We start from the raw sequence: 14,766 nt of genomic DNA, 5'->3' as shown, positions 1-14,766 counted from the left end.
TGCCAGCTTCTGACTGGTAAGTTTGGAATCGGAAAAATCTTCTCAGTTGCTTAGTTTTCAGCTGGTTAATTATTCCTTGCTGCTCCTATTTCGTTTTGATTCATTGGTAACTTAGATTTTTTGTCCTACAAATAGGTAATGCTTTGGAATTGTGACAGTTTTATAAGCTCAGTAGCTACACAGCCAGTTTGTGAGGTAAGATAATATAGGAGATTGCTATACCCAAGACTAAGTTAGATGCATATCTTATATTTAATCATATTAAAATTTATCTGCCAAAACTTCATTTTCCAACCACTAGCAGCTGCTGTGGTCAGGCTCTATATCCCAAATTGCACCTTATGGTGGTTTGTGTACCATTTTAACTTTTAACGGAGGGAGAGGGAAAGGTCTCGGGTGCATACAGGACTTACATTCCAAAGAAACAGGCAAAAACTTTGAAAGCAAACTTTATACATTTTGAAAAGGCAAAATTACAACGGTGTAAACAATCAATGCATTACAACAAATCCAGCAACTTCACCAAAATACAATCTTTTAACTGAAGTTTACCAGTTTCCATACATGAGCATTTTTTGTTAGTTTACAAACAAGACTAAAATAATTTATCTGGTACAGCACATTAGAAAAAAAGCAAAATACTTAAGACTTATAGAAAGTGTGTTCAATCCTCACTTCCAGTAGCTGCACGACAGCGAACATTTTATTAGCTCACATAACACAGCTATATGATTGCCCCTTTTAAATGCACATTTTTTTTGGTCAATTTTGTGCTCATTAAAACAAGGGGCGTGGGTGTTGGAACTCCTTTCTTCGATAGTTTCAGCTTCCAGCACCGAGGGCAGGTAGAGAAAACCCAAATGCAGGATTGAGTTCCTTCCAACTCTGCCCTATAACGTGCTTTAACCACCCCACCCCCCGCCAAACCTCAAAGCATCACCCCGACAGTATGAATCTTTCCGACTAGCCCGAGTGAGAGTGCAGACTCGTGGCAAGGTGTGGACAGTTTGGTGCTGTTGGCTCAATCGGGTGAGACCGAGTTGAGATTAGTTTCATAAGTAGCACAAAAAGGAAACTTTCAGCCAGGCAGTGCTGGATCAGGGATAAACGTTCGTATACTAAGCCACCGTGTCACCTCATCACCGCATGCTATCTCATTCCTTTTCTAGAGAGAGGTGTAACCCAAGTATCAATTTTTCAGACAGAGTCCAGTGATTGAAAGAACAAAAAAGGGTAGAAGTTTTCTGTTATCAATCAATAGAAATGCCCATGGGACCAACTGCAGCTCTGGCTTCTCGCAGCAGAGCTTCAAGTCCTGATGAGGAAATAAATTTGTTGTCAGAGGTCATCGACATACTTGCCGAGGTTACCCCATCTTATGAGATGCACTGAGAAGATGATGATGCTGCCATATCTCTTTGTAAACTTTAAGGAAATGTTTCTCATACCACGGTTTAGCTCTGGTGCAGGTAAGGGAGTCTGCAGACCTGCCCAGTCAGTCAATCTTCTCCCCTTTCCAAGTGAAAAATGGAGTGAGAAAGGTGGAAATTTATTTTAGCAAAAATAATGAATAACTTACTGGCATGACACCATTAAATAGACCACTAGATTCAGTTGGCCCAAAGATTTTGTCTAGAATTGTAATAAACACCAGAGTCTGTATGTTTACTAGAGCAGACGGAATACACAATAGTTCACAAATTACAGATCACTTTAGGACCCTGTAATCTTGAAACATCAATGTAACCACTTTGCAAATACTGAACATTGATACAGAATACAAGTGCACACCATACAAAACATTTCAGTGTGGACCAAGAATCACAGTGCTGGGGATTCCAAAGGGTACATAATTAATTAATACAGGGATCAACATGGAAAGGAAAAACGTGAGGCAAGTCATCTCACTGCAGCCAAATGCTCCCAGTGAACTCAGCAAGCGATGGCCAAAAGTAAACAAGATCCTTAAAAATCCAAGTCTGAAAACCACAGCAACCCTGTTCGAAACCAAGGAGTCTTTCAGGGAATGGATTGGTCACTTGGGGGGTTACTTTGTGGTTAACCCTTTGATAATTGCAGTACTGATACATCAAAATACTATCGCAATTCAGACTGTCCCACTGTTAAAACACAGAAAACGGGGGCAAATAAATTTCGATCAATCCTGAATATCCTGGTTCGGGATACTCTCCTGGGAAACTGGAAATCTATATATGCAGTGCATTTCAGTTCCAAACCCCAGAGCTTCTGAACAGTACAATGAAGAGAATATATTTCAAGTGCTAATTATCATAATGTGGAGATGCCGGTGATGGACTGGGGTTGACAATTGTAAACAATTTTACAACACCAAGTTATAGTCCAGCAATTTTATTTTAAATTCACAAGCTTTCAGAGGCTTCCTCCTTCCTCCTCCTTTTCACATCGTTCACCTGACGAAGGAGGAAGCCTCCGAAAGCTTGTGAATTTAAAATAAAATTGCTGGACTATAACTTGGTGTTGTAAAATTGTTTATAATTATCATAAAGTGATGCAAGCTGTTGAAATGGCAATGGTTAATTCCATTTCTGAACACAGCCTCTGCTCATAGAGGGCGAACTGGTAAAATGCTACATATTAACTTCCCATACGCCCAAGATTAAAGGCATTAGTGGGACGCTGGGTGGTGTTTTTTTTTAAAATTGGAATGTGCAAGGGTCGATGTTAAAAAACTTCATCTGCAGCCAATAAGTTTTCCATTTGCTAAAAGCATTTGCAAAGCACTATAGCAACATCTGTTGGTAGAAAACTGGTATAAGTATTAAAACTCAAAAAAGGCACCATTCCAAAAATCCACACTGTGAACATAAAACAAATAGGGGATACTCACTGCTGCATTAGGTGTTTTATTCTTGTTGTGCTCTCTAATACCACAAGCCGTTTTGCAGCAAAATAGTACAAGGAAAATATTTTCCAAAAATATTATTCACGGTTCCCTTCATCAATACATTGTCATAACTGTAGTTGATTCCAGTTCCAGTGATGGAGTTAATCGTCTCATAGCAGATCTCAATTGCAGGATCTCCACTCTGTAGTAAGTACTGATTAATTCATTACTTTATGGGATCAAACATTTTAATTATTGTTACCGAACATAATGTTTCCTAGGTAAAATCATACTTGCTTTCAAGTGGAATAATTCCTATATAATGTAGTGTTAATTGGTGAAGCACTAACATATATACCAGGCCTGTGCAGCATTGAGACTCCACAGAATCTGACACCAGACCAGTATGTGGGAGCCTCAATATTTTGCTGATTTTAAAGCCCTTTGAAGACACAGTGAGTGATGTGTATACAACACATGAACAGAGGCTGCTTATACATAAGATGTTACATCAAAATTACCCTTAGACTTAACTATCAGGTAGAGAAAATAGGAATGCTTTTTGAAGAAAGGGGCCAGTCATTCCCGACCTCTTTCCTATAAAAACAAACTGAACTTCAACACGTGAAGGCAATCCTATCACTATAATTTAACTGCTGAACACTTGTCAATGATTTCTTCCGAGCAGGGCATTTTGTGCTCACTTATTCAGGTCACCTGAGTTGCAGGGACAGAGGAAACAAAAAGGCACAGCAATTGAGTTTATATGGTGACATTTACTTTAAATTCTTAGCATGAAAACATCACAGAAATATCCAAGAATAAGTGAGCAGAGCTCAGAAGTGAGGAATAAATAACTCGAATAAAAGGAACAGCTTCACCCTAGGGTTAATACCTCAACAGTAAGTAAGCCCAGCACACAGATTATCACAACACTGTGCCAGATAGCAGGATGCAGGTTTCTCCCCCACTGCAATTCCCAGGGAGTCTGACAGAACGGGGCAGGGGGAAAATGGAATTCATTCTGTGTCACTCTCACCTTCACAGCTAGTTCCTGAGTGACACTGGCAGCATGAAGCCAAGGTCCAATGAGGTGAGGCAAGACAGCTTGTGGAAAGGATAAAAAGAACAGTAATAGGATAACTTCACTATTGCAGATTGCTCTCCCCTCCTCACAAAAATACTTATCCAGTCAGAGCTGAATTTAACAATGACTGTGATGGAGCTTGAATAGCTACCACATAATATCTATATTCTTCATTCGCACTGGTTCCAGGGTAGGTTTCACATGCTTCTGCTGAATGCATAGTTTGGCTGAGACAGGCCAGCTCCCATGTACCAACACACTGGACAACCTAGGTCAGTGCATATCTAAATAAAAGGGAATTCTAGAGACTTAAAGACCATTACTCAGTTCCATTATTTTGTCTGGTGGTTTTACACACTATTATTGTTCAAACCATTGTTCTGACATGAAGTTAAACTCTCTCCAATCAGGCCTTCCTGATGGCTTCGGAGGTAAAAATGCAGACAATGACTCACAGAAAAGGAAGGTCAGTGCTGAGGTAACTAATCTTGGCTAACGCAGTAGTAGGTGAACAACTGGCCTTGGGATACCTGGGTTAAAGGTGAAAAATAGGCCAAGATTCCCGCTTCTGATCAACAGACAGCAAACCTTGAGTAGTGTGCATGTGTAGGTATTAGGAGGGTATAGTATTATGCTTACACGTGTAGGCCACTGAGGGCCACCACCCATAGACTGTACTCCAAGCACAAATTGCCACTTTCAAGGCAGGAAGGGGAAATGAGAGAAAAATCAGAAGACAAAAAAAGTTAAAACACTCTACTAAATAGTTGTAAGGTGGGTTCTTTTCACATGCAAATTCCCCAGAGCTACATACAACTATCTGGATCAGGTCACAACAATTCGCAAACTCATTTTAACAAGAGACTGCACACCAGCAGAGACTGAAGCTGCTCCATTCATCAAAAAAATTTTAAAATAGTCTGTAACTACTGGAAACATTGGCGCAGCTCCTTCAGGGAAAACTGGCTCACTCACAGTCATATATCCAAACAGAAAACGAAAGGGTTAATTACAGCTGTCTTCATCCCGCTCCATTTATTCTTGTGGCTACAATGCATGGTAATTGGTGAGTGGCCTCAATCTGTGAGATGTTCCGCAGTACGCCGCACACAAGCTCCCATCCAGGAAACACTGCTGATAGAATTGTCATGTGCCCCGCGCGCTGAAAGACATTTCTTGTACAAACCGAATGTTAGTGAAGGCAGAGGACTGAGTGGGCTCGGTCCATAAATCACATGATCTCACAGCAGGAATTCTGTTTCCGAGCCTGCAGGAAGAAAACAACATCTGCAATATTTCTTAAAAAAAACAGCATTGCCAGCTCCTCTTGCTGGGTATTTTCTCAAGTCTAAATCAAAACTGAATTTCTTGAATACCCTAATAGAGAATAATCACAGACAAAGGACACCATTCAGCCCACCTTGGTTCACCTATCCAGAATGACTCAAATCCCACCATTGTACCATCTCCAATTGGTTGGTTCTTCCAGATAGAGTAGTAGAGGCAAAAACCCTGGGAGTCAATTTATGTAATTTTCCACAGTTAAAAAAATTTCTTGACATCAGTCCTAAATTTGCCTTTAACCAATTTGAACTTGTGGCCCCTTATCCCACTCAATTTAATTCTCCAAATTTACCTTTTTTTTTTAAAAAAAAAGGCTCATTTCCTTTTTATACCTCATTAAATTACCTCTCGGGCACCTCCTTTCAAGGCTGAAAAGCCCAAGTTTCTCCAGTCTTTCCTCATAACTCAGATCTCCAAGGCTAGTGACTAGCTTTCAGGCTCTTTGCACTGCTTCCAATGCTTGAAGGTCTATCTCCCTTGTGTCTTGGAGACCGGAGCACTAAACACTTTGATCATAGCTTGTTCAGACTTCCACTGTTCTTGCTATCTAGTTCAACATTCTATTGGCTTTGTTGATTGCTCAACATGTCCAACCAATGCAGAGCAGCAGTGAGTCCAGAAAGACTCCCAGATCACTTTCAGCTTCATCCTTAGTATTTCAACACTATTCACAGTATGTGTGTTCCCTATGTGATGTACTTTCTTTACACTTCTCTATTAGATTTCATTTGCCTTCAGAGTGAGTTACAGGCTGAAGTTTAGTTTATATATAGAATTATGAGAGGGAGAGAACAATACCCACAAACCTCACTTGGTGTTATCATGATTTTTGGTCACACTTTTCATGTCAATATTTGACATTGAAAGTTATAATGGAAATTCCCTATGTAAACAAGTCCTGGTGATAATGCCTGCAGGCATCAGGTGGCTTTGCAACTCAACCATACTTTGTACTCGCTTACACACTGAGCAACGGCACAGGAAATCTGCCAACATATTAGAACTATGGAAGTCTGAGCGCGAGTTAAAAGCTAGAACCTAATTGAGATGTTGTGGATTGTAAGCCATCTGAACAACAGATACACAGAAGGGAGTTATCTACTCTGACCTGATTAAGGAGTTTAGAACATTATCTCTATGATTGGTCGGACATTTGGATTTTTATGTAAATCTTCCCACAATTACCCATAAAAGTCCCCATCAAGAGTACAGCGTTAGCAATTTTTAGCACGCGCTATGAGTGGCATTGTGCAGTCAGTGGATAGAGAGCATTTTGTTCATTATATTATGGTTCCATTGCATAGGCAACAAGTGCACTTACTGTTTTGTAGAAAGCTTTAGATTGTGTGCCTAGAACTTCTGATTTCGACACCAGTTCATCCAGCTTCTCCCCACGATCCAGCAGTGACTCCATTGTGTTATGCTGTAAAGACAAGTATCATAGCTGTAAATCTGCTTAGCTCATAGGCAGCAGTTCTTTATTCCACATGCACATCAATCCCTGGAAACATTTGCAGAATATAAAGTCATACAAAATTAGAACTGTGAATTTTGCACACTTCCTACATACAAAGATTTTTCTTTTAAATTCAGAAATCTAGGTAAAGGTCTAAGGCACATACTGCAGGACACTACCCAGATTGGAAAAAGGAGCAGAGAGAAGAGAAAGCAAATCAGTAAGTAGAGGACAGCAAGCTTGGTTTTTAAAAGGCTAAGCAGTGCAGGAGGAACTTGCAGCTTTGAGGTCCTGGGAAAGAAGGAGGCAAGAGTAAACACTGCAGTGAGTTTCGATTTCAACCCAGTGAAAGTGGAGGAAGGAGGAACAATGGTGTTACAACAGCGACACCCTTTTAGGTTGTGAGCACTGAAGGTGCACAATCTGGAAGAGGCTGATGAACGTAGACTGGAATCATCACAGAGAGCGAATCAGGTTGGATGTTAAGTGGAAGAGGTCAATGATATGAACGAACAGACTTGGGAACCCCGAGTTAATGGGAAAAAAACAGGAACCATCAATTGCAGCACAGATAGTGATTTGAGAGAAACTGGATAGAAATTACCATTGCTTTGGTGGGACACTGTATAACGGTAGCTAGTTTAGAAGTGTATGGTGCCAGACCTTGATGTCTAATGTTATGCATGTCCTGTATTAATAGCACAGGTCCTATACAATATATAGGAGTGTCAGTATTTAGTAGTGTGCATAGGGGCTTATGACAATCATGTTAGCAGTCATCCGCTGTGACTCTTACCAATATTACTTTGGTTTCATCCAGTTCTGCTTGTACTTTACTCATAGGGTCAGCTTCTCGAGGATCCTGGGAAAAGACAGGCAAATGTAGTGAGTGTATTAGTGACGTTTTGAAATATACATGTACAATATGTAGAAGACACAGATTTACAGTAATTGGCAAAAGAACCAGAGATGAGATAATGAGAATTTTTTTTTAAAACACATTAAGTTATGATGATCTGAAATGCACTGCCTGAAAGGGTGGTGGAAGCAGATTTTATAAATCAGGGAAATTGGATAAATACTTGAAAAAGAAAAATTTGCAGGGCAATGGGGAAAGAGCAAGGGAGTGGGACTAATTGGATTGTTCTAAGAGTCGGCACAGGCACAATGGGCCGAATGGCTGCCTTCGGTGCTGTGTAATTCAATGTTATACAGGTCCAATCCCTGCTGACACGTTCTCACCATGTAAAAGACATGATTTCAAAAAGGTAGCTTTCAGTTCAAGCACTGGGACCAGTTCAAGAGAAAAGCTGGCCATTCTTTGACCACCAGCTGTTCAAAGTCACAGAGCACAGAGAAAGGTATGATCAGTTTCACAGCCTGCCACACTACAGTTCTCCCCGGGGTGGGGCTCAATGGTGAGGCACCCTGCACCTCCACCCTTCCTGCAATGAGACTGCCAAGTACTCAGCTTTGTGAAAAATAAAATCCACCAGTTGTGCGTTTCTGCAAGGGCAGCACAGCCAGCTCAATACCTGGTAACGGGAAAGGTAGGCGTCAAGTCCTGTGTAGCGAATCGAGTCTGGAGAACCCGAGGGCCAGTCTATACTGTCCACCTGTTTGGAGAATTCATCTAATACCTAAACACAAAGGAAATGTATCACATCACCCATCTACATAGTATTCATGTTTGCTCCGTAACAATCACTGTACTTCAATGTAATTCATTTTGTGACGTGCTTTAAACATTTAAGAGACACGGAGAGGCACTACATACATTCAAGCCTTATTGACAGACTATCCTCCAGATTCGAACATTCCTACCAGTTAAAGCTCCGTAGTTATGTTAGCGATTTGGGGGTAAGTGAAGAGAGTCAAAAACAGAAAACAAACTAAAGCAGCATCTACTGCTCTGCTGACACTGTGCTTGCAGATAGGGTGTCATTTATACAACTGTGAGGAAGCAACTTTGGGGAAGATGTAGAGTACATGGGAGGGAGGGAGGGATAAGTGCATTTGAAGTATGACTGAAGAGGTCAGTAAGGAAACCTTGAACATCAGATTCCACTCAGACTCTGCGTAGTGTTCATGGCACATGGTGTCAGCTTAGTGTCGTACCTTATCAAGTAATGTGAAACAAACTCTTGATGGATATTCGCTGTCTGCAATAACTACCCCTGCCAGGGAATCGTTCCGTACGCAGAGATGACAAAGGTAATCTGGGAAGAACAAAAAGAGGAACTTCATTCAGTGGCGACTGCAGGCTCAATGTGACATTCCATAACCCAATTCATTGATGGTAAATGCACTGAAGTTTTTCTAATTAATGCAGAAATACATGAGTAACAATGAGTTTTGTTATTGCTGACCATCACTGACATCCATCACTGCAAGAACATGAGAATTTTTTTAGGAACAGGAAAAAGTTATAACACCTAACAAAGTTCATCTCTTTTTCTCAGACTAAAGACAATTTCTCATCATATCCCTCAACCCATTCTCAGAAACACATCCAACTGTCTCCTGAACCCATTTATCCTGTCCATTTCCCTCATTATACCTAAGCTAATGTTTAAACTTGTGTCCCCGAGAAATTGAACAATTTGTCTTGAACAAATTTGTCAACATTCAAGTTTTTGAAGATCATCATCTCACGGTCTCTTTTCCCAAAGAAAACAAGCCCGACTTTCTCAACATTTCCCCTCAATGTTTTGCCTATTTCAGGCTCTCAATATCAGCATCAGGCACTCCCAGGCTAGATCCTGCTCAGGTTAGCTTTTAATCAACTTCATGGGGGAAAAGTCACATGCGCTTGGTCCCAACGTAAGCAGCTGGAGTCAACTTTTGGCTAGGATAGTGGAGGCAAAAACCTTGGAGTCACTTAAGGGGCAGTTGGCTGCTATGATGGAGGAGAACTGTAGGTTATTCAAGATGGATGAGCTGACAGAGGACACGGGCTGTCCTAATCCATCTGGTGACCCATTTGGAATTAGAAGTGAAGCAATTATCCCTTATTTAATTGTATTTATTGAATTCCCTCCCAGGCTCTTCAGTAACACGCGGTTACTTACCTTGCTCTTTCACCGCAGCTCGGCTTCCTATCTGCGAACGGTCCACAATCAGTTGACTTGTGAAAGTCATAAACTCCTGGACACTGCAGGTTATAAACAGGGATTTAATTCAAGCACACCTTTTGCACAAGCATCATAGAACTTGAAATCACATCAGAGTATTCAGAAAGAAAGGTACCAAGGCACCCATAGGAAGGAAACTGCCAATAACCGATCAGCAAGGCCCCTACAAGGGAGAGCTGGTCACTGACATTAGCTTCCTCAGTGTCATTTGGTTGCTTTCCCTCTTACCCTTGTTACTGGAACAGATTGGAGAACATGTGGTCACTCCCTTTATAGTCATTATAGAGGGGAAGGGGTCTCTGTGCAAAACCAGACTGACATTCTACATCCCCAAATGTAGCTCATTGGATCAAACAGTTGTGGCTACACAATTAGGTGTGATGTGCATTTTCTCAGTGGTTGCTGCCTTAATCCTTTGGCAGTCTTTACATGGGAGGGGTTGTGGGGGGAGCGCTCTCAGTACAAACACCTCCAGGTGCTTTCAAATCAGTACTTAATTTCCCATCCTTAGATTTAAGCTGTCAGCTGTAATTCTTCCATACCTGGATCTCTGGAAGAAACTGAAGGATGAAACATCGTAAGCGGCTTTCAGAAGCTTAGCACCCGTGGCCCCTTTGTATAATACGCTCAGGCTGTACAACTTCATATCTGCACCCTTGCACTCCTTCCACCGACCTTTACAAGACAAACAAACAGAGTAAAATGCGGTGCCAGGCTCACAGAACAATTGCTATTACCAGATATCAAGCTGGACTATTTTTAGGTTCATATCCTCCTCAGTCACAGGAAACAGAGTTAATTAAACATGTCCACTACCATACCTTATTGATAAGGTCTACTGCAAGTCATTTAAGGAACCCTGCATCGTTCACAACCTCAGGACATCCCAAAGCTCTTAACAGCCAACTAATTACTTTTGAGTGTAGTCACTGTTGTAACATGGGGAAATGTGGCAGCCAACTTGCAAGATCCCAATGACCAAACTATTTTTTTTTTAGTTGGTTGGTTGAAGGGGTACATTTTGGCCAGGACACTGGGAGAAGTCTCCTGATTTTCTTTGAATGTTGCTATGGGATCTTTCACGTCCATCCAAGAGGGCAGATGGGCCCTCACTCTAACGTCTCATCCGAAAGATGGCACCTCCGACAGTGCAGCACTCCCTCAGTACTGCATTACGATCAACCAAGAATACGTGCTCAAATCCTGGAGTAAGGTTTGACCCCTCTGCCTTGGAGATGAGTGTTTATCACTGAGCCGAGGCTTTATACTCACAATATCCCCAGCTCTTCAGTGACAGAAACTGCTGCAGTGCAAATGGATGTGAGCAGGACAAACAATGGAAGCCTAGAGCAATATTCCTACAGGGCTTCTCATAAGATTTTGGGAAAACAATATACAGTCACCTCCTTTACAGTGCAACAGTTGGGAATCATATAATGCGTTTTCTATTAAAGATTGCATCATAAAGAATGCACATGGATCAGAGCTCAATGAACACCTGCCTTGAGAAAACATATCACTGGACTTCAAAAAGTTGAAATGTACTCTGTCTAGGGCCTCGAGTGGTAACAACAACAAAGCCATTCAGTACATAAATGTTAAATTCCCCCCATGATAGAGAAGATATGACACAGAACTACACCAGGGGGGGGGTCACAGGTTCCATCCCTGAGCGCCAACTCTCTGCACACCTTCAAAGGGGGAGCCGGACTGGGCTCCAGCTGGGGCAGAGATCACATCCTATAGGGCGGTCAGTAGATGAATAGTTCATAGAATCATAGAAGTTTACAACATGGAAACAGGCCCTTCGGCCCAACATGTCCATGTCGCCCAGTTTATACCACTAAGCTAGTCCCAGTTGCCTGCACTTGGCCCATATCCCTCGATACCCATCTTACCCATGTAACTGTCCAAATGCTTTTTAAAAGACAAAATTGTATTCACGTACAATGTGAAGTCCTGGACTGCGCCCGATTGTTTGAGGAGGGGGGGGGGTCAGAGATGAATTTTACATTCCCTTATTAGCCCTGGTTTTATTGCCTCTCCTGGGGGAGGGCAGGAAGCTCCAGCCAGTCCTTTCCTGCCCGTTATATCCGTGTGCTGTGCTGTGTGATCCGGTTCAACACCCGCACACACTCCCGAGGGCTGCGAGGGCCGGGAGAGCGGCCCCTAAAGGGGTGGGGTGGGGGTGGGGGGAGCTGTCAATCTGCCCCTCGGTCGGAGTCCCTTCTCCCAGCCGGGGGACAGGGCCCGGGTCCGGAGGCCGCGACCCGAGCCCGCGGTGTCGGCCCGGCCCGGCCCACCGTGTCCGTGTTGCCGGGGGGGGGGGGGGGGGGTGTGTGGAGAAGGGGGGTCGGTCAGTCAGTCAGCCCCGGGGAACTCACCGCCGCCACTCCGGCCCCAAGAATCGATTAGAATCGAAACCCTGCTCGGACTGAACCTGAACACGTCACTCGCGGCCTCTGGTCCAACAGTCAAACCGCTCCCCCGGAAACTGGTCCCGGAACCAAAAATACCGTCCGCCCGGAGCGCTGACGTCATCGGCCGGGTGGGTCCTGCGGCCAGTGCGCAGGCGCGACTCCCTGGGTCAGTGGGGCAATTGTCCAGAGCCCCCCCCCCCAGGACCTTTAACCCTTGCCTGGCTTGCCCCAGGGCCACCAAATAAGATTCAGCTCAACAAGTGCTTCTTTTCAGGGCACCACTAATATAGGAAAGAAACATATGGTCCAATCAAACTAAAAAAAAAAGCTCAACATAAGCCCCACCAAAAGCCCAGGGAATCGTCCATAAGACACTCCGCACGCCGTGGTGACCATCGGTCACGGACGGTCAACCTTTGCCCGGGCCCAGGTCCGGCTTCGGGTTCTGACGAAGGGCTGTGTTTGAAACGTCCGCATCTTCCTTTTCTCTGCAGATGCTGCCCGACTTGCTCAGCGATTGCGGCATTTCTTGTCTTTGTTTCAAATTTTGCTCTGGTCTGGTTCTCGAATCTCTCCTTTGGCGCGGTGGCCTCTCTTGGCCCGCAGAGAAGCATAGAACTCAGGACCAGAGCAATATGGAAGGAAGAAAGACTTGTATTTATGTAGCGCCTTTCTCAATCTCAGGATGTCTCAAAGCTCTTTACAGCCAATGAAGTGCTTTTCGAACTGTTGTAATGTAGGAAACGCAGCAGCAAATTTGCGCGCATTAAAGCCCCACAGACATCAATGAGATAATGATCAAATAATCTGTTTTTATTAATATTGGTTTACGGATAAATGTTAATTGTATAATGTGATTTGTATCAATTAGTGTTAATTGTATTCAGATGACGTGGTTCAATTGGGGATTCTCATATCCTTTTTATGAGAGCTGATCTAGGGTGTGTGTGTGTGTGTGTCAGTAAGTAAGTGAGAGGGTGGGATCTCTGTGACTAAAGGCTTGGAAGCAACTAAAGACCAGGCTGCAGTATTCTATCCTTCCCCACATGGCTATCCAGTTTATAACAACAAATATTGGCCAGGTAGCTGAGGAGAATTCATTTTTTGAATAGCGTGTTGGGATCTTTTCCATCTACCGTTTAATGTCTCATCTGAAAGACGGCGTCTCTGACAGTGCAGCATTCCCTCAGTACTGCACTGGGAGTGTCAGCCTATCTGTTGATAACAGTGTAAGATGGTAGGGTTCCTACAATTGGGTGCATCTTCAAACCAGTTACCACCTAAGACAATCTTCAGTTTTTCTGCATGGGGGGCCCTCCTGCAAATATTCACAATCACTCAAGCACCCCCAGCAAATATTGACTTCTGGCAACCATCTGCAAATGTTGTGATACTCCTGGGGACCCCCTGCATATTTACACCCAATTCTCATCCTTGTTTTCAAATCCCTCCATGGCCTCACCCCTCCATATCATTGTAACCTCCTCCAGCTCTGGAACCCTCCAAGATCTCTGTGCTCCTCCAATTCTGGCCTCTTGCACATCCCCCAACTTCCGTTGCTCCACCATTAGCGGCCGTGCCTTCAGCTGCCTAGGCCCAAAGCTCTGGGATTCTCTCGCCAAACTCCTCCGGTTCTCTACCTCTCTCTCTCTCTCCTCCTTTAAGACACTCCTTAAAACCTACCACTTTGACCAAGCTTTTGGTCACCTGTCCTAATATCTCCTTACGTGGTTGGTGACAGGTCGGAGTCCCTTCTCCCAGCACTTAACCGGCGGACAGGGCCAGGGTAGATGCTGAGAGATTATTTCCCCTGGCTAGAGAGTCTAGAACTAGGGGTCATAGTCGCAGGATAAGGGGTCGGCCATTCGAGACTGAGATGAGGAGGAATTTCTTCACTCAGAGGGTTGTGAATCTTTGGAATTGTCTACTCCAGAGGGCTGTGGATGCTGAGTCTTTGAACATATTCAGTTGTAAACAATTTTACAACACCAAGTTATAGTCCAGCAATTTTGTGGACTATATCTTGGTGTTGTAAAATTGGTGTTGTAAAATTGTTTACAATTGTCAACCCCAGTCCATCACCGGCATCTCCACATCATGAACATATTCAAGGCTGAGATCGATAGATTTTTGGACTCGAGGGGAATCAAGGGATATGGGGATCGGGCAGGAAAGTGGAGTTGAGGTCGAAGATCAGCCATGATCTGATTGAATGGCGGAGCAGACTCTGGGGGGCGGGGGGGGGGGGGGGGTGGGGGCGGGGGGCCGACTCCTGGTTCTTATGATCTTCTATTCTTACTGGGGATGGTGAACAATTGGCCAATATCGTGGAGCTGGAGAAGTTGGTGAGGGGGGGTTGCTGAAATCATTGGGTTGATGAGCAAGATGTGCGGCGAATGTGCTGCCTTCATATGAAGTCTCACACCTTGATCCACAGATAGGCCGACACTCCCAGTGCA

General features: G+C 43.6%; 1 protein-coding gene across 1 annotated transcript; it reads right to left on the bottom strand.

Annotated features, from left to right (window-relative positions):
- Positions 1–433: 433 nt before the first annotated feature.
- ykt6 (YKT6 v-SNARE homolog (S. cerevisiae)) lies at positions 434–12,376 on the bottom strand. The gene is made up of 8 exons (XM_068001347.1): positions 12,272–12,376; positions 10,430–10,562; positions 9,825–9,907; positions 8,872–8,972; positions 8,289–8,393; positions 7,550–7,615; positions 6,619–6,720; positions 434–5,220 (listed from the first exon to the last, which is right to left on the bottom strand). The coding sequence occupies exons 2-8, from the start codon at positions 10,531–10,533 to the stop codon at positions 5,185–5,187; spliced, it is 597 nt and encodes a 198-aa protein (XP_067857448.1). The 5' UTR covers positions 10,534–10,562; positions 12,272–12,376; the 3' UTR covers positions 434–5,184.
- Positions 12,377–14,766: the final 2,390 nt, after the last annotated feature.

This window comes from Heptranchias perlo, chromosome 20, assembly GCF_035084215.1.
Source record: "Heptranchias perlo isolate sHepPer1 chromosome 20, sHepPer1.hap1, whole genome shotgun sequence".
Taxonomy (NCBI): domain Eukaryota; kingdom Metazoa; phylum Chordata; class Chondrichthyes; order Hexanchiformes; family Hexanchidae; genus Heptranchias; species Heptranchias perlo.
The sequence above is the reverse complement of the archived record's forward strand: the minus strand, read 5'-3'. Positions and strand labels throughout refer to the sequence as shown.

Bases quoted from the DNA above. Each gene is read 5' to 3' on its own strand.
- ykt6 (XM_068001347.1), bottom strand. From the start codon at position 10,533: ATGAAGTTGTACAGCCTGAGCGTATTATACAAAGGGGCCACGGGTGCT. The intron at 7,616-8,288 runs GTATTGAGCTGG...GTCTTTTCCCAG, and splicing joins CCTACCTTTCCCGTTACCAG to GATCCTCGAGAAGCTGACCC. The intron at 5,221-6,618 runs GTAAGTGCACTT...TTCTTCCTGCAG, and splicing joins CTAAAGCTTTCTACAAAACA to GCTCGGAAACAGAATTCCTG.